A 20,519-nucleotide genomic window follows, 5' to 3' on the forward strand; every position below is an offset into this window, starting at 1 on the left:
GAGACAGACTCATGCTCATGTTATGAGCACTCTGAACAGTTATGTCCACACTGAGAAATCCAGTGTGAAAAAAAACAAGAGACTTGAGGAAGAAACCTCATCAGGGGACCACAGCAACAGAACTATCTTAAAACAGAAGGGCTGGAGAGGATAAAGGGACAGTAGAAGAAATGGTAAAGAACAGGGAAGGGGAAGGAAAAAGCATAAGGTCGGTAGGGGCAAGTTGTCTCTTTGCCTTTCCTTCTTTTGCCTCAGGCCCATATCGGCCTTTCCTTTTCTTGACTTAACTGGGATGAATTTTAATTGCAGCCTCTCTACGTGTTTTATACACTATGTACTCTCTACTTGTGTGGAGTGGATTTCCCATTCATCACAGGATTGCAGGCAAAAACCCCAGGAGCATTTTGCTTCCCTTCAAAGTTAGCTTTGCTGAAATCAATAACTTTAGGGCTGTTTCTCCATCTAGCTCAAACCCCCACCCCACAACCATTTCAAATTTCATGATTTTGATAATTTGATTTTGCTTCTTGTCTCCACAAACAGATTTATATTTACAGCTTTTCCACAACTGTGGCAATATTGTCCTCTGCTTCATTAACAGCATAAAGACAGCAGTCTTAATGCAGCAGCAGAAACATGCTCTCATTTGTAGTTTTAACACAGTTCATATCACAAGTGATCTCTAACAATCTCTCTCCCTACTGTCTCCTCTTCAATACACCAGCATTCTTCAAATCAAAGTTCTGGTTTTCTTAGGGACCATTATAAGTCTTAAATACTTTTATGGCCAGGGGGTTTTTTCTGACTACCAGCAAGTCTGGTACAGAAGCCAAGAATCACAACTACATAAAACTACCCTTGGCTTGCATGCAAATCAAACTTAGTTTTAATAAAAACCAGTTTAAAAAAAAATTAAAACAGAGAGGGTGAGAGCAGGAGGGTTTCCTACTGCAGATGGAGTATCATCCCTCAGCAATATTGTTACATCTCTTTCAGCTTAATATTAGCTCTCCCTTCACTGAAACTGTGTATCTTGGCATGTTAAATCCCCCATCATTTTCCTGGTTGTCTCCCTTATTCCAGTAATATCTTTCTTATCCTTGAAAACATGTCATTCCCATTCAGCAGTCTTATTACATATGCTCCTAGCATTTGTATAAAAGATATTTAGCTTTTCTCTTTGCCCTCCTTTACTTTTCTTTTTCACTATCTCCTACAATGTTAATCCCTTCTCAGTGGGAAATGGTTTTCCTTCAATCCAAGTCTTTCTTTTCGTGCATAGATCCAGTAGTTCAGCTCAAATTCCCTGAAGAACAACATAAATTTAAAAAAAAGGGGGGGGGGCATAAGGGGAAAGGAACCCTGGAATGCTCTTAAAACAATTAACTCTGTTCAAGAATAAACCATTTATTAATATAAATTTGATCCTAAACAGCAAAATCAAAAAGAAACTGGAAAGCAGACTGATCCATAAGGCAATTTACAAGCTTAAGAAAAACTAAAATCTATTTAATTAACAAAGCCTTCAACATGCAAAAATGAAAGTGAAAGCAAGCAGAAGGATCTAAAATAAGAAACATACAAGTTTGTTCATTTTTTATATGAGGTAATTTTAGTAGTGTATTAAAAACAGAGTGATGTAACTCATACTCAATTATCTGATAAAACAGGCTGGAGACAAAGAAAGGTCAATGTGAAAAGAGACAGCTTTTGAAATGGTCTGTATTTTTAAAGAATTGGTATTTTAAAAAGTAAACAATGCTTTAGAATCAACACTGAATTGTGATCCTTTTGCACAGAGTAATCACTCCAATTATTGGCAATTTTCACTTAATCTTTTGTTGACCAGGAGTTTAAAAGTATTTCAGCAGTATGAAGCAGTATTAAAATGGTTAATTATAGCTATGCCACTTTCTACCCCAGCCAGCACTGCACCAATGTCCTTTATTGCCAGTGTCAGTAGAACTGTATCAATCTGTTACTGATGCCTCAAGACAGAACAAACATCGGGGCAGGGAAGTGGTGGAGAGAAGCCAAGAGTGCAAAACTGCAAATGTAGATTCTGTTAGAAACTAAAGTAATTAACAAGTAAGCTTTGCTACAACTACTATTTTAACCGTTCATCAAACTCTATTCTTCTAACACTGACAGCTTTAACAAGGGACACTTGTGCTGTAAATGAGTTCCAAACAAAAAAAAACATGAGAGGATCCCAGTCACCAGATCAGAAAACACATGAAGAACAATTGCTTTCTTGCTGCATAATCAATCTATTTTCCCAAAATCACAGAACAAATCAGATCCAACATTCGATGATCACTACAGTAGCATGAAAGGAGGCAAGTATTCAGGATTCAACAAGCTGCTTTTTAGTAGCTAAAACAGTTACACAGACTTGCCACAATTAATTGAGCAAAAGGTCAGAAAGTACATTTTAGATAATCTCATAACAATGCATATTTTCTCTCTGCCCCTCCATTTAAAATACAGCAAAACCACTGATTCAGAATTTCCACTAACTACTTGTAATCATGTAAATTAAGGATGAGATGTGGATGTCAAATGAAATGTCCCTTCTGAATAAAGTCTTCTGCTTCACTAGTCAAAGAATAAGCAGATACCTGCACAAATTAAGGGAGCTGTTACTAATATACAATTATTAACCTTTTATGACACTATCAGCTGCATATTAAATTCTAGTCTTTTAAACTGATTATATATGAAGATTTTGCACCATTTTACACTGCTCAGTACTATCACTCCTAAGTCATTCCCAAATTTAATGCAAGAATACACTGGTTCTACAAAACAGAGCTGAACAGCTCTGCTGGGACTGAAAAGTAGAAAATCCATTCCTCTGTCTTTTTGGGGAATGATTTACATAAGAAGAAAGCAATTATTCTTGCCCTCTGAATGCCTTGCCACAAAAAGTTCCATGTATCCAGTTAAGGGATTTTTGCAAATAAAGTCTCATCTCTTCTTTCAGGGCTTAGTTTCTTTTCATGGTTAAGGAGCCACAAAAAAGTCTATGATTCTTTTCACATTCCTCCCCACAACCTTACTTCAGGCCTTTCCCTCCTCCTCTGTGCCCTGCTTTCTTCAGTCCATCACAAAGTCCTTTAGAAATGGTCATTCAACTACTCCTTTGTAGTGTAACTCTCCAACACTCTTTTTGATGGCAATTCACTATAAGCTTCAATTTTCATTTTTTATAATAACAGCTTTTTTCCAAAGTTACTAAAGCATCTTAGCAGCCAAGCTTTGCACAGATCCAAACTGTGCTGTTAATTGCACACAGACCAAAACGAACTTTGAAGGACAGTGCTTTGGTAGCTTATTGTTGGCACTTTATTTTTGGAAAAAGTTACATGAAATAGCTTATGCAGTGGCTCCATCAACTACATTCTGCTAGAGATGGGCCATGAGATGACCAGGAGAGGCTGCTTATAAAGTTCATAGTGATGTCCTGAACACTTTAGAGTACAGGCTACAGTTAAGGCACAGAAAAGCCAGGACAATTACTGAACAGCACAGATGAGGATGTCAATAAACACAGTTTAAGGAAAAGGATGAAGGTCCTTCAAACATGATTAAATGCACTCAGAAGTCCAGCAGAAGAGTGGCAGTGCAACCTGTTATGTGCACAATTACCTGACTAACAGATAAGAGGGATATACATAAGGCACAAGTGAGTAGTAACTAGAGAAGCGCAGAAAGACAACAGACTTTTTCTTTTGACCAGTTCTGATTCCAAGAACCACAAAAGTCCCATGGGATATAGAATCAAGCTGGAAAGAGAAAGGCACCTCTGAGTACTGAGGATAAATCTTCAAGGGTAAGAATTTCAATGTAAAGAAACAGAAGTTTGAAGCTCAGAAATGTCAGATTAGGAGCAATGTTGATGGCTTATTTTATGCTGCCACTAAATATCACATCATGATTTGCTCAAAGGTGCAACAGGGATGAACCTCACAAGACAGATAGGCCATCTACACTCAGTCAATAGCAAGGATACAACTAAACAGCACCAGAAAGGAGAGAAAAGAGGTTTGGGAGGAAAATATTTTGGCTTTTATTCAGAAGGCAGAAGATAAAAAGCCAGTGCCATTCTTTGAAATGTTGCCAGTATCACAAAGGGTCAGACAAGCAAGGCTGCATGACTCTGCACACAAACAGTGCTTGGAGGAAGGGATTCAGGTCATTCCAAACTGAAACCTTTCTCTAAAACATAGAATCAAAGGAGGGTCGGCTGCTCCTATACCCAAATAAAAGAAGTATATTTGTGTATCAAGGTGGAAAAGAAACAATAAGTTGGGGGAGAAGAAAACAAGTATCTAAACCAGGAATGTCCTAACTAAGCATGCACATAGACTGTAAATGATGACAAAATTTATCTATCTTTGAAATTAATGCCCAAGATGTTTGAATCTGAATGTCCGGAATTACACAGATCATTCCACTGAAAAAGTGTTGCTATGCTTTAAAGAAAGTTCAAATTTTGATAAAGCAAATGAGCTAATTGTATTAAAACATATTACAGAAACTGGTATTCCAGCCATTTTTACATTACAAAAAAAAAAAAAAAGTACATTCAGATTCACCAAAAGATCAGAAAATAAGCAAAACCAAACCAAACCAAACCAAAAAACAAACAAAAACCCTCTGACCTATTTTCAATTAACCCTGCATAGAGAAAAGAACAATGAGGAAATTAAAAGTTATAGACATGATGCATGAAGAGGTCTTGGACCATTTCTTCTGAGAATCCATCAAATCAAATCTGTACTGGATGAATTGGTTGGAAAAGCACATGGCTTAATACTGTACACTAGAAAAGTCAAAATTACTTTTGTGGAAGGAAATCAAGATCCAGTTTGAATTCTTTGAAGTAAAGGTGCATGTGGATAAGAACTGACCAGCCTAATATACTGGCTTTCTAGAAAGGTTTCAAGCTTGGGAGAGATTCAACAGTGACATTTCACACAGACAGTAGTTTATCACTAACTCCAACAATATCTGCTATCTAACATTTTGTACAGGCTTGAAAAGTGGTTAGTGAGGTAAAAAAAGATGGAGTGAATATGTGCAGACAGTAAAGTCAAATTTTACTTCAAAGGATCTCAAAATTGTTAAGGAACAGGCAGTAAAGTAGCAGACTATATGTCTTGTTAACAACAAATAGCAGATGAGTAAAATATTCTTGTCCATGCAAACACAACACAAAATTCTGATCAGTCACTGCCCCAAGTGGTCTTGGAGTCACTATAGAGACCAATGAGCAAAAAGGAAACACTCCTTATTGGGAAAGAAATTAAAAATAAGCCCATAAAATTTTATTGTTTAGAAATTTACAGTGCAAATATCTGGGATAACAAGTGGAGTTATGTCCCTTGCATCCTGAAACAACTCCAAAAGTTTCTGAAAGTATCAATGAGGATGAACAAAATGCAGAAGGGCTTCAGTATAAGGAGAAATCCCATTTACAAATAATTTTAACATGTGATAAAATTCTACAATCAAAATATCAACGAGAATGATGAAGAAACTGGCAAAAGAAATTGGCAAAAATAAGTTGGCAGACAGCAGATTTAAAGTAAAGAACAATTTCACACAGCCATAATTTCCTATGAGGAACTCATTGCCACAAGAGTCCAATGCCAAAATATAAATTATATATATTATATATGTATAAAATTATCTATAATTATATATCTGCCAATTTGTAAATTATAAGAAAAATATATGACTATTAAACTAAAAACAGGTCAGTTAGTGACTATTCAAGAAAGTCTAGCTCAAGAAGGTCAAAACCCACTAATTCTCAGAAAATAAGTCAGTGATACATCTAAAAGGAAGTTGTTCCTATTAATTACTCTTCTTTCATACTCCGAGACAGGCTATCTCAACAGCTATCCAACACAGAGGAGCCCTTAAATTATGCAAAAATTACATTATTGAGCATATTGAGCCAAGCGCCTGGAATGGGATACATGGACAGGAGGAGTTCCTTCCCCTCCTCCATCCCAGAACTTTCTACTTTGCCCACAAGCTGGTAAGCTGCTCAGAGCCAGGAAGTGTTCTTTGTTTCCATGAGAAAATGATACATGTGAAGCCTTACAAGATTCCCCCGCTGCACTGCCATCAGCACACACGGGTTTTGTGCTGTACAAGATGTACACAAGTAATTTATGTCACCCTCCATTTGTTGCACATACAGATGTTAACACAAGCCGTAAGACAGAGCTCACACATAAATAATGGAGGTTGCACAAGGACAACCTGAAAGTTTCACCTTCCATTTCTTGATCAGACTTCTGATTTAAGTCTGTCTTTAAGATACAAAATCCTGAACCAAAGGTAGAAATTACTGTTAAAAATAAATAAACAAAACCCTCAAAACAAACAAACAAACAGAAAAGCCCAGGAAAAAAAAAATGCTCTTCTATTTGACTGTATTCGTGAAGTTTTTAGACTCATCAAAAAAAGTTTAAAGAATCTTGTGAAAACATTTACTTAAAAACTTGCACAGCATAAAGAGGAAAGGAAAATTGCTCAGTATTTGTGATTCACCTTTACCAGCAAAGATGCTGGAATCACTGCCTGTTTTTTGCTCACACACTGTACGTGCCAAGAACAACTTGCTGGAGCACCTTCTGCCTACATTGCAAATGGTGTGCTCTAAATTGTGATACTCCACTGTACAACTTCAAGCTTGGTCTCCCCAAAAATGAATCAAACTGAAGCATATCGTATCTTCAGTCAAACGAGACTCAAAATAGAAGGCAAACCTGGATCAACAGGAACTCTTACCATACAAAAAAAATGCCAATGTAGATGCACCCAGCAAGTCTCCTCTTAGTGCAGCATACCAAGAGCTGTAACAAGTACAAGCAGATACTTCCAAACTCTCAGTTTCTTCCCATGCAACTCAGGGGCACACAAAAATACCTGAGACTTGCAGGACAGTTAAAGTTTTGAGATTGGGAGAAAAATAAGAAGGCAAATCATTCTTAACTGAGTGTTTTCTTTATTAAAAATACAATTTAGTTGGCTACAACTTATTTTTGTATAAGGAAAGAAACTGCTTGAAAGCAAATTGAAGACTGATGGTTTTCAAATCTTGAAACTCTCCAGACAAATAAGGTATAGCTTCTGCTAATTCACTACCTCTTCTCAGCATTGGCCATACAAAAGCTTAATTCCATTCCTACCATAAATAACAGAGTCTGGGCAGATTTCAGTGGTATTTGCAAGCACAAATACCAAAAAAATTTTGCAATTTCCAGAAGTGGAATAAAGATGGCATTGACAAAATCTGTGTTTTCGGCATTCTCTGAAATTAAAATCTTAGCCCAGGTGAAGTTCCTTGCCTTGAGTTTCAAGACAGCTGTTAGAATGCAAATTTAAATCTGCAAATACATTCAAACTCATATTCAGGCAAGAAAAGAAGTAGTTTAAAAGACAGTGTGAGTAGAACCAATCATCTGGGAAATACCCTTCCTGTTTTCTCAAGAAGCTGATGTTACAACAGAGCTTTCAAATTTACACATGCAGCATGCTAATACCCACAGGACAGGAGGAGAAGAACCATAGCAGGACCTCTGGATGCAGGAAAAAGCAAAAATCTTTTACTCATATCAAAGAACACAGAGGCTGCATGTCCAGCAGCAGTACCTGAATGGCCTATAACAGTAGCAGAATAGATGGTGAAGCAGCTCCATGCTCATTGTGCCTGTGAACAGTTCTTTAAACACACACTCAAATACATGACAGACTAACATGTGTTTTATTTCTGCTGTCTGGCAGGAGCAGAGCACCAGCCATATGGATAGACTGCATGTTCACAAATATTTTCAACACACAATTTGCAATTAACAGACAAGAAGCTCCCAAATGCAGAATTAATGCAAACTCTCCACTTCCTTCCTTGTCCCTTCTTGGACCTGACAAACTACTCTTAATAGACAGTAAGCAATGACATCAAAGAGGAGATCAAAGTGGTTTGTTAAATCAAAATGCTTTCTTACATTCTCATGTCCTTACTAAACTCAGGGACTATACAATTTAGAACACCCTGTATTTAGTAAGGCATACACATACAGTGTATAGAATAAATGTTTGCCTTCCTGCTTTTAAGTCTCAGGTTCTTTGCTTATAAAACAAACTGTAAAGTATTCAGAAACTTATGCAGAAAATAAAAGGATTTCACAAATTGGAAAGGACAAGTTTTCTCCTGATAGTCAAACAGTTATGATGTAAAGCGGTCTCATTAAATCATAAGTACTTTAACCTTTTCTTGAAAGAACTGGAAGATTTAAAGATTTATAAAGAAATTTTGCCTAAACTAGGAAATGACTCATATTTGACATGTATTGAAATGATAATGCTGATTTCAATAGGCACTCTAAGAGCATTTTCCTCCCAGGAGAGTAATTCAGTCACGGTTACCTCTCTGCATTTAGATTTTAAACTTACTTTCCAAAGCTTTTAATATGCTATAGTCTGCCAAAACACAGCAGAGTTACACAGATATGATCAGGCAAAATAAAGGCTAGCAAAAAGACTATTTTTATAATTGCAGACACCAAATATGAAACAAAAACATCAATTTGACATGTTCTCAAAGAATCTCCTGTTTCAGCAGCCTCATCTGTATCTGCAAATTCATGTTTAAATTCCACTCTTCTTAATAAGTAAATTCTCAAGTATGAAAGGGAAAGTGCAAGATTCTTAACACTGAATCTGAAAAAGAAAATGCACAATGGTGCTGCTGTTAATAACTGGAATAAATCTGATATTGGTTTCACTTTGGAGAGATATTATGGCACACAATTGGCCTCAATTATGCTCAACTTTTTTATTTCTTTAGAAGTTAAGATTTTAAGATGCTAATTTTTTGTCAGTTTCACTTCAGGGCATATCAGATTATTTTAAGTTAAGGCTATACCTCTTTTACTCCAGTGTGTACCTTCAGAGTTTTTGCTAATATATACCTAAAAATATATAGTGAAAAATACCATTTAATTAAGATCAAACACACAGAAGGACCTTAAAACTTTCATAAGCCTGAAAGACTTGACCCTCACTAACTGAAAACAACTAGAACAGTAGAAAAATTTGTAGAGGAGTTTCAAGTTCACTACTTTGCATTTTGTAATAGCAATTTTAATTCATGCCAATTCCCTTAGTCTTTTTGGTCATGCCATTCTTCCTGTACAACATCTTACTGTTCCCTTTCTGATTATGTCTGTTACTAGCTGCTATGATAGGTACACTTGTAATATTTCTGCCAACATCATTAACAAAAATAAAACACAGGGCATGTCCAAAGAATAATTCTCAAATAATTCAATTGGTTTTGTGCCTGCCCCCTCCCCAGGACGATAAGCAAGTTCCTTTGAACAGTATCTATTGCAACCCTTCCAATAAGCATTCCCTTTGACCCTACAACTTCTCATAGGTTGTCACATCAATGCTAAACTCAACTCCAGATAGAGGAAATCTGACACATTTACTTTGCCTGAAAATCAGCTTTCTCATCAAAAAAAAGCTAAGAGGTTAGACAGTGATGAGCTATCTACAGGAAATCCACACTGCATTTTATCCCCTTTTTCATTTAGCTCCACATCTTTATCTATTTCTTCAAAGATCTTTTCTAAATCCTCATACACCACTGCATCAAGACATAAGTCTGCATTGCCAAGATCCTCTTTCCTCCCTCTTGGCACGTGCTTTGGCTGGGGTAGAGGTAAAATTTTTCACAACACCCTGTAGGGTGCTGTGTTTCAAATGTGGGGCTAAAATAGCATTGATAGCACATTAGTATTTTAGCTATTGCTGAAGAGAGCTTGCCCAGGGTCAAGCCCTTCTCTTTTCCCAGTTGAACTCCTCATCCCACATCAGCAGTAAGCCAGGATTGGACCAAGAAACTGGGAAGGGAGATGGGACAAAAAGATACTCCTTACTCAATAGCCTCATGCTCAGCAATAAAAACTAGGGTAGAAGAAGAAATGAGAGGAGATAGGAGCTTTATTTCCAAGGTGGCCTGCTGCTGGGCAGTCTGTAGTGAGTGATTGACTTTACATCCTTTGCTCCCCTTCCAGTCCCTTTCCTTCATGTGTTTTTCTCACTTTTGCTATTTCTGTTGTCTTCCCTGTTCCACTAGCTGGGGTGAGGAGGGTCCAGGTGCTTGGCTGCTGGCTGGCATCAACATGACATCTTTCCTAAATAGAAGCTTTTTAGCTCCATCTCTGACTGGTAGCTCTGAATAGAGTATCTCTTTGTCACAGGATTTTACATGCCAGTTCTTCCAAACTTTTTGGACCAAGATCATCTCTTTGCCATAGCATGTACACAATAAGCTTGAAAATTCCTGTTTCCACTCTTCATGATCACTTTTGTTTCCATACATTAATTGCTGTTACCCTGACTGGTTTTGCTCTGTGACTCCTGAAAACAGAACAAAGGTATTTATTTATCACTGTACTCAAGTCTTGCCTTCTTACACAAAAAAAATTGAAAGGATTGTTTACCATTTGACAGTCTAATTCACATCAACCACTTGCTAGTTTTATTTCTATCCTACACAGCATTCTTTGTGAATCAGCTTCCCCATTCCCCAGTGCTCACACACTCTGCTCACACAGTCCTCACACAGTCTGCCCTCTCTAACTGCAGGGGTACTTATTCACACAGATAAGTCTGGGCAGTTCATATTCATATTTTTTTCCTTTAAGGGCAGAAATTTCTCTTAATTATATTATATTAATTTTTAAAAATCTCCAGTTTTTGGGTTTTTTTTCCATTCAATCTCTGGACTCCAAGGTTTACCTTGTTTCATTAAAATGTGTTTGTTCTCTTTGAAACCCAAAAGTGTACTTAGAAAACCAAAGAACTGTTCACTCTTCTATTTCTTCTGACTCTAGTTATGAATGCTCAACATTATTCTTGAGACCTACACCTCTGATAACATCCTCATCACTTAACAAAGCTGGTATACCCAGACTTTCTGCTTCAGCAACTATTTGATGAAGAAACCCTTCATGCAGAACACACAGGAATGTTTGGGCCCTGCTCTTGTTAGCAGAACTTAAATTTCCCAGCTATAAACTGGAAAATAAGTCTCTGCAATGGCACAGTTCTTAGTAGTGGTTCTCTCTAACAAATTACACATCTAAATACAAATACAAGGATTTAAATTCCTAGATTACCTTATTAGAATTAATTTACTAGCTTTCTCTTCCCCTAGAATTATTTTATTCCAAAGAAATTATTTTCAGTCTGTGCTATCCTTTCTTCTTTCCTTCCTCCTTATCATTTAATTACTATTTGGTGCTATTCCACCATTTAGCTTTCATTTTTATCATTCCTGAATAGGCATATGCTCTTACACCTGAATTCCAAACATATCTTCTGTTCCACCATATTTTTTCTCTCTCTAAATTCATTTTCACATCTGTAACCAATACTTCACACTCCACTGTCATAGTGTCTGTTGCCTAGCATCTGGGTGTATGAGACACAGACACTTCCAGATGGAAGTTACTTGTGCATCTTTTTGTATGGTCTTGTTCATGTCGTCATTGTCCATTTATGGAAAAAAATAATGCTTTTGGCCCCCTGCTAAAACCAAATAAACAAACCAACAAACCAATCTTTGCTTAAAGTTTGATAGCAAGGCCCAGGGCTAAATGGATCAGGCTGCAGCCATGATCATCTTTAATGGGAAATTGCATCCTACAACAGCACCAAGCACAGGAAGGTTCTACCCTGAGCTCTGAAACCTTGAAAAGGCATTAAGCCTGCAGTTTCTTTAAGGGTCTAGAAGCTGTTATTTCTTTACTCCTGCTAGGAACTGAACAACTTTCTACAGAGAAACAAAGATCCAAATTCCACAGGGTGCTTCACATTCCTTTGTAATGCAGTTCAAGATCTGTGTGTGTATTTAACCAGCTCTTTCACTTTCACTTGGCTATGCCAGGCTTTAGCAGTTTCTGAGGTACAAAATGCAGCTGACAGCAACAGCAGTAATATAGCACCCTTGGAGTCCTTGAAGTGTAAAGTTCATTAGTTCTACCTTAAGGTCACTCTTTTAATCCAACAGCCAAAATCTTATTCACACTACCATGCTGTTATCCTGGAAAAAAGAAAACTGCAAAAAAATCAAGACGTCAGCTTAGATACTTCTTACAAGTGACAAGATCAGCACTGAAAATCCCAATCACAGTCAATACCTTTTAGCAAGTTTCAAGAAAGCAACAAAACTATTCTTGATTGTGCTGTAGACCAAATGAAATTTAATAGAAGGGATAAAGCAAATGAAGAAAGGAAAAGATAAACATTTCAATACCTGATAATTGTGTTTTATAATTATTAGTTGAATTTGGCTCACAAATAGAATTTACTAGGGTGTCTGTTGGGAATTACAAGACAGGGAAATAAATGAATTTTAATTTCTTCTATGTTTGTTTACTGATTTTTGTACATACAGTTTAAATTTTAACAAACTCAATTTTGCTTTATCCTCAGTGGATATTTGTACACTTATTAAAAAGTTATGTCAACAGAAGACTTTTAGAACACAGGGACGGTGCTCTAACAATTCTGAATCATATTCTTAAAATAAGAGGTAATAGCTCTAACTTAGTAGCTTGACTGATCCTGCACAAACTCACACATTTACTTATGTGCACTGTATTTAAAATTAAATGGAACACAACTCCATAAGGTAAGTACATTTGCATGTACAAATGAAAATGGCATTCCCTTCTATCAGAAATAATCAGACCTAAGACTAACTGGTAATGTTAGATATTAGCACATGCCTTTCTTTACATCACATACTCATTTTTTAAAGGCAAGAATTTTCAGTTTTGTACAGTCTGCTTATTCAGAAGAATGGACACAGCATTTCTTTCCAGTGCTAAACCATCAACTGCCTAAAATTAAAAGTTAAAATTAAGTTAAAATTAAGATCCTTATCCACAAGACTCAAGAATTATCACCTACATCCCCCAATTTATACTTTTATATTTATACAGTTATACCACTCTCACACAAATGTTGCATTCCAACAAATATTAAATGGTTTTTATTTTACTCACCTGCACAGTAAGATGAATCCATTTCTTCACAAGAATTCTCCCCAGTGTCATTACTTTTATTGGTGGCTGCAAACCATTTACTGTGCGATAATAAAACATGGTCTCTTTCTCAGAGATGGTGAGTTTGAACACAGTCTGCCCATCAATAGCCTTTTCTATCACACACCTTTGGAAATAACCAAGAAAAACAACATAAGGTCAGAGGCACACACATATACACATTCTTGCCAAGGTGCTATCCTGTAAAGTGATGCTAACCAGAAATGCATTAAAATAAACATTAAAAGTACAGCTCTTGAGAAGATGCTCTGTGACAGTGAAAGTCACAGGATGTAGCAAGTGTAAAAGAACTTTAGCAAAGATATTTTCTGTCTCGATCTGTGAGGCTTTTTGACTGTTTGGGGGTTTTGGTTGAGGTTTTTTTTTGTGTTTTGCTTTGTTTATTGAGTGCTTGCAACTCCAGCTCATTTAGGGGTGAAAGACGGGTTCAGTTTTCCTCCTCTCTCAAAGGTTCCATGACAGAAATCACAGTGACTATGCAGATCTCTGCTACACTTTTGTTACAAAACTGTGCAACTTAGTACATCCTGTGGAGGCACTTAAATTTTCCTTAGTTTGTCAAGGCAAATGCAATATGACCACAAAAAGCAGTACAAATTACATGCTTTGGTAATAACTCTTCCATCTTTCCACCCAATTTGTGCAGGTAAGGCAGCCCTAACACCAGCTTACCCTACACTCTCCTCTTTGCAGTGCCTTCCTTCAATCCAAAAAACTGGAGCAAGGCAAGAAGGCTATCCAGACATTTATTAGGATTTTTTTTCCCCACAAAGAAGTCACATCAATAGCAAATGCAACAATGCCATATGAGGTACAGAGAATACCATCTACAGAAACCTATTTTGCATTGCAATTTGCTGAAATGTTTTTGCCAATCCAATCACCATGATGTCAAGAGTCCTGAGAAAGCACGGGCTCCATACACTTGTGTAACAACTATGTATTTTATTAAGACACTCAAATACAATAAAAAATGATAAAGTTCTACCCTTCCCATTTGAGCTGCTTGAGAAATACAGTTTTCAATGTATTGACCCATGGAAAGTCAAATATTTTAGAAGTTACACCAGACTAAATTAGTGCACTAAGTTACATGAGAGAAGCATATGAGATTTGTATGAAATTAGTATTTACTTATATATACTTCAGAGATTAAAAAAAATAAAACCAGAAAACCCCTATCTACTGATGTGTCTTCATCTATTCTGCATTTATAAAAGAAAACTATCAAAAAGACTGTTCTTTGATATGGCCATTATTCACTAATTCACTTTTAAATCCAAGAGAAAAAATAATTCCTTCTGTTACTATTGCAGCCTGCAGAAATGTTGTCAATGAAACACCTTGCAAAATGAAGAGCTCTGTTTTCCCAACCTTACTAAAACCACATTTCTTAATAAATTGTCCACTGGTCTTTTCAATATTTTGTTTGCTTGTAAGCATGCTAGTTTTGTTAGATAATAAATGTGAAGGAAGGCTCAGCTAAGTAGCAAAATATTTAGGAACTGGATTTACCCAGTTCCTGGATAAACAATAATTGGATAATCCAGGGTTTTGTTTATTTTACTTATCTAAAACAAATATCCCCACATTGTTTTTATCCCCAAAGGTGTCATGACTTTAAGAAGGGAAGTGACCTTGATGTACATCACTTTGAAAACTGGAAAGAACAAATGTGAATTGTGACTTACCAGTAAAAGAGGAAAATCAAGAGGGAAAAGAGAAGAGAGAGAAGGAAAAAGAAAAAAGAAAAAATCCAAACTAGTTCTAACATAGGTGAAACAGGAAGAGGCATTACTTCTGACTCGGAGCTTGATTTTCCATTCCAGCCATGATTACAGAGAGAAGCCACTATTCTTTATGAAGTCTTTGACTTCTGGTAACCTGCAGTCCCACAGAGCCAATACCTGACTGCATAGATCCCAGTGGTGGGGTTGGAGGGAAAAAAAGCCAATAACACAAATCCACTCGGTCAGCTTTCAAAGAGAAAAATACTCTAGAGAATCTAATGTGGCTGCACTGGTGCTGCCCACACATCAACTGCAGCAAATGGGAACATCTGCACTGTTTCAAAATCAGGTGCATGCTACCTCAAAACATATATCCCTTATAATCTAATTCCTAATTAAAAAAACATCTGAATGGATAATAAGTAATGCCATATGACTTTAGTCCCTTAGATAAATAAAGTTTAAAAAATCCATGTGCTACCCACTTCACAATCAGACCATTCCTGCTAATACTTTTGCTTGTAAAAGGTCTCAGCTCACTTCTTGCCACCACCAACATCATCTGGGCATCTGAACTTTCTCCAGTTCACACTACATAGGTATAAGCTGCCTGTAATGGTTACTCACATATGCAAGGCTTGTACCCATATTATTTTTCTACTACATTGTGAAGGGCTGTCATCATATACAGATCCCTATATTGTGTTAATGCTTACCTACAGGCTACAGGCTTACTGAAGGCATTTCTTTTAACTAATGAGTACTCATGCAGCAAGAGAGGAAGCATGAGGCAAGAATGAAACTCAAGGGCAAGAACTCTGCTCACTTACTGCCCAAAGGAAAAGAAAACTTAAAGACTGGACTACAAATGTCAGTGCTTTCTCACTCTTGCTTTTCTTCAATATTTCCAATATGCAGTGACTTAAAAGCATGCCCACAATTATCTCTACTAAACATCTTGGAAGAACATCAGGGCTTCAAATAAATCCATAACATGATCAGATTCTTCTCTCTGTGTCAAAGTGTATTGTCTCCCAGATTCACACAAGAAAACTTGGTATATGAAACTCATGAAGAAAATTTTTGGTGTCTCTGCTTATGTGCAATCTTTAAAGGGCCTTCAGACTTGGATCCTCACATCACTCTCTCATTTCAGCTAGCTCAGTAACTTCTATTAAAAATCCTGCTATTCTCTTACATGGGTATGTGCCTATCAGAATATTACAGTATGTAATGGGATGCTGTGCAGCAACACTCCCAACTTCTTTACTAAGTGCACACTCTCACAGGAAGACCACATAAAATTCAGCACAAAACCACATTAGTATGGCATCCCCACAACACATGGGTCTGCTGTACTTGATGTAAGAGCACTTTGGCAGTAAAGAAAACCACCTTGTTAAACTTTCAATCATTCCACTTGAAAAACGAGCAGCTCGTTCTGGCTGATCTTCCTAATGCTTTAGTGGAAACACAAAGACTTTGTTAGAATGCATCCCAGTTCTGTGAGGCTCTGCTGTGACAATAGGGTTTAAAAGGTCTCACAAATGACACATCAGAGAGACAATTCCCCATCAGGGACTGCCAAACGTAGGACATCCAACAAGTCAAATTTCATGTGCCAACCTGAAGGACTCACTAAACCAATATAATAAACGGAAAAGCCTCTTAGTCTGCTAGTAAATTACTTCTCTCTTGTAAAATGCCTTCTGATCAAGCTTCAATGGCAATTCATGTGCAACAGCTGTTCCTCCAGAAGTGGAGCTCAGTATTCCTTTTATGAAAAAAAGAAAAATCAACAGAGTTCTTTCTGTGCCACTGAAACAAAAGCACCTGGACAGTGTCATATCATCCTGGCCACTGGAGTAACTGCTGTCCACCTTCAGTTTTCAGGACTGGGCTTTACCATTGTCTTTCCTATATGCTGAATAGCAGCAAATCACACAAAGCATAAGAATGAAGTGATCTATTACAAAAATTGAATAAAAAACATTTAAATTTTAAAGTGATCTATAAAACCCGCTGAACAGGAATATGTACACTGTGTAGTTATTAACACAGCAGCAATTGGAAGCTAATCTTTTACACTAGTCCATGGCTTATCAGTCATCAGTAGAGTCTGGTTTCTTCACAGCACTTAATCATTTGAAACTAAGGACATAACATTTCATTGTTTTAGGCTCCATGCATCAAAGCCTATCCCATTGACAAAAGACTTCCACAGATCTCACTCAATACACCGCTGCAACAGCTTGCTTGGAAATTAGCAAGATGCTTCTGCTTCAAGTTAGGCATGTGCTCTGCTGAAGGAGACTCTGATGAGCTCACATGTGTGTGGACAGGACTTCATGGCATGGGAACACACCAGAGATGGACACCCTGACGTTCAAGACTCAACCATTATATAGAAAACCATAGGGGCCAAAGCTCCAAAGATGCCTTTACACATACCAGCAGCTGAAATGATTTAACTTCAACTCAAAAGTCCCTCTTGCTCTCCAGGTATAATTTATTTCCACTCCATAACAACAAATTCTACAGTTATGTCAAGTTTTTAAAGGTAATTATCACTGCATAAAACATACTATAATTTTACATCATGACTTTAAATATTTCTGTTTTTTCTGAGGGTTTTGCTACCCTGAGACAAGTGACTATTTCACATCAGGATGCAAAATAAGTATCAAGAATACCTCAACAAAGCATGCCATTAGCTGCATTCTAGGAATAAGTTATGAACACAAGTATAAAACCATTTGTGGCATGTAATCTGAAGGAACAAACTCTTTGTGTGCTTTATTTTAAAAAGATCTGCACAACAAAGGTAAGAAAGAGTAGGAGGCTCTGCATTTTGTGACAGATGACAAAACTATTTTTGCAGGATTTGGGATGCATTTTTCAAAAAGCAGGTTTTTCATTATAGTAAGGCCCAGTCAAGCTGAAAGGTCACTTCTAACAGCAGTATTTCCTGAAAATGGAACATGTAGGCAAATAGAAGAGGGAGCATGCTCAGCCACTTTTATTTTGTGAGCACCTAGTGAAATTTCACTAGCAGTTTAAATAGTGGAATCCTTTGTTAAAGCAGCAACACAGTCAGCCAATCAGGCAACATTCCCCAGGAACACTATGACCTCTCTTCTGTATGCCCAAAATATACATTTTGGTGGTTTTTCTTGTTTGTTTTTAAGACAAACTTGTGTTGGAGAAGTCCTAACATCTTAGATAATTTTTTTTCCCATCATGAAAGAAACAACAGCACAACCCTGTGACAACATGATTTTCTAGCAGCTTTTAGAAGGAACGCGAATTTGAAACGTAAATTTCTCTTTTTGAGAAAAGGCATCCACATTATGTATGAATAGCTCCAAACACTGAAAGCCACTGGACTATCATCTGAGTCAATGCCACTGAAACTGGAGCCTCTTGTCTTGACATCTGGGAAGACCCCAACCTAAATACAGGTCTATAAACGTCACAGTTTCCCACCACACCTTTTAAAAGTTTAAAGAGCTTGCTAATAATGACCATGACTACAACAATCAATTTTTTTAAGAGCACCAGGAAAGTAAACACCTTCAATACTACTTACATTACACCTTCTTGCTCAGGTTTCAACCATACAGTTAATGTAAATGAAGCTCCAAGCCTTGGAGGACGGGGAGTAGAGAAGCAATCCTTGTGATTATGAAAAATAAAACTGGAAGCATTTCTGGAAGACCCTGGATGCAAGTCCCTCTTGTCCTCTGTGATACAGGTACCAAGGCCTTCTGAAAGAAGTGGTTTGTAGGACGAAGGTGAAGACCTATACGGACATTCCTGAACACAAAACCTCTGAGTGCAGGATATAATACTTTGGACAGCTACTGAGCTATGACAAAAAGTACTTCGGTCTGGCAGCCCACAAGTGGCTTGAGTTGGCACAATTGACACATTCTTGAAAGCTCCCACATTTTCAAGCCTAGGGAAATGTCCCTGAGAGCTGACCAACACAAAGGAGTCATAATAAGTTAAGATTAATGTTTCAATAGCATGAAACAAGAAACGACATCTCAAGGAAAGAGCCCGGCAATTCATGTTTACAAAAAAGCTCCTCCTGATTAAAGCAAACGTAAATAAATAATGATGTCCATGTCGGCAGCAATGTCCTCAGGTGCTGTGCTTTAAGAGTTTATGTAGCGTTTCATCCTCAAGACACCCATGCAAGGGCTCAGTCGCAAGGGACATCTACGTCTCCAGGCCAGCGAAACGCACGTGGGTGACAGCCGGGACCTGCAAACCACAGAAAACAGACTCAGTCCGCGGGAGGAACCTGCTCTTTTGCACCAACAGCGGCGATGCCCGGCTAGGAGTGAGTCCAAGGGTTTGAATTCTTGGCCCAGACTCCAGCCGGCAGGCCCACCTGCACACCCGTGCCGGCTGGGGCCAGACACTTCCCGAGCCCGGGCCGTGGGATTAAGCGGGCTCGAGGGCGCGCAGGCTCATGGCCGAGCGGAGTTTATCCCGGATCTGTCGCGTCACCTGGCTTTGTGTGTCACACTAAGGAATACGGGACACGGCAGCCAGCCGGGCCGCGCAACTTGGGCCTCTCAAAGTCTCTGCTGAGCGTTCCGGACAAGTTGGTCGCACCTCACTCCTGCAGCCCCCGGCGCTCCCTGGCACTGCCGTCCCCACCGCGCTATTCCCGATGGACACCCCGCTCCCCGGGCAGCCGGGAGCGCTGTTCCTACCGTCCCCTCGCGCCTTCCCCCGCCGCCCACCTCACGCCGGCTGCTCCTCTCAGCGCTCGGCAAAGCTGATTAAAACCACGTTCCCCATCTGTCCCGTGCGGAGGAGCTTTTTCTAACAGCGAGCGCCAGCGGCGGGGCGGCGGTGGGAGCAGGGCTGAGGGAGCGCTCTCGCCCGCCGGGAGCGGCGCGCAGCCAGCGGGGCCAGCGGAGCCCGGCGCTCCCCGCGGCGACGCCGCCGTCGCTCGGCAACGGCGCGGCCTTCCCCGCCCCCGGCCCGGGCCGCGCCGTGTTAAAGCGGCACAGCTTCACCGCACGGCGCGGCACGGCCCCGCAGCACGGGAGCGCCGCGCCGGGCTCGCTCCCACAGCGAAACTCTGCGGCCAGGGAACAGCCCCGGGCGCGGTTTTATCCCCGGGCGCGGTTTTCCCGCCTGGCGTTTCTGCCTTTGGCCGCGCTGGGCCCCGAGCGAGCTGCGAAGGTGTCGTCGGTGAGCTGAGCATGAGCTACAGCGGGTTGTTTACCTGTGTTTCTGGACAGAGAAGCAGCAATTAATAAGTCCCCTGAAGATATAGGGAGCATCTATAAATTTTATCTTTATTATGGAAGTTGCGTGAGCTGCAACCTGGCTGGTGTCTTTCTCTACAATTTTGCTGCTGTTGCCTCCAGTAACTTGTCACCTTAGCATATTTGGACTTTTACTGGCTACATGGTGACTAAATTCTTTGGCAACATCTACAACTGCTAAGAAATCATCCTCTGTCATAACTCTTAATGCATTTTAACAAGCCCTTCATCCCATATCAAACAAGCTCCTTGACCATTCCTGGAACATCTCTGCTTTAATACAGATCTTTTTCCTAAGGTCATAAAAGATAAATAGTAATTCCTGCTGAAGTGTT

At 38.8% G+C, this 20,519-nt stretch overlaps 1 protein-coding gene across 2 annotated transcripts in view; it reads right to left on the minus strand.

Annotated features, from left to right (window-relative positions):
* The window catches only part of USH2A (usherin), a 363,259-nt gene extending 343,364 nt beyond the window's left edge, over window positions 1–19,895 (minus strand). Inside the window, exons 1-3 of one of the 2 annotated variants that reach the window (XM_079297512.1) lie at window positions 19,621–19,895; window positions 18,483–19,162; window positions 13,104–13,269 (exon numbers count right to left, since the gene is read on the minus strand). In XM_079297512.1, coding sequence (XP_079153638.1) covers window positions 13,104–13,269; window positions 18,483–18,967 — 651 coding nt within the window. In that variant the 5' untranslated portion in view covers window positions 18,968–19,162; window positions 19,621–19,895. Of the gene's footprint in view, window positions 1–13,103; window positions 13,270–18,482; window positions 19,163–19,620 lie in introns of those variants that run through there. The other variant, XM_079297514.1, reaches the window with a different exon arrangement.
* Between the last annotated feature and the right edge of the window lie 624 nt (window positions 19,896–20,519).

Source organism: Erithacus rubecula (genome assembly GCF_903797595.1).
Source record: "Erithacus rubecula genome assembly, chromosome: 2".
Taxonomy (NCBI): Eukaryota; Metazoa; Chordata; class Aves; order Passeriformes; family Muscicapidae; genus Erithacus; species Erithacus rubecula.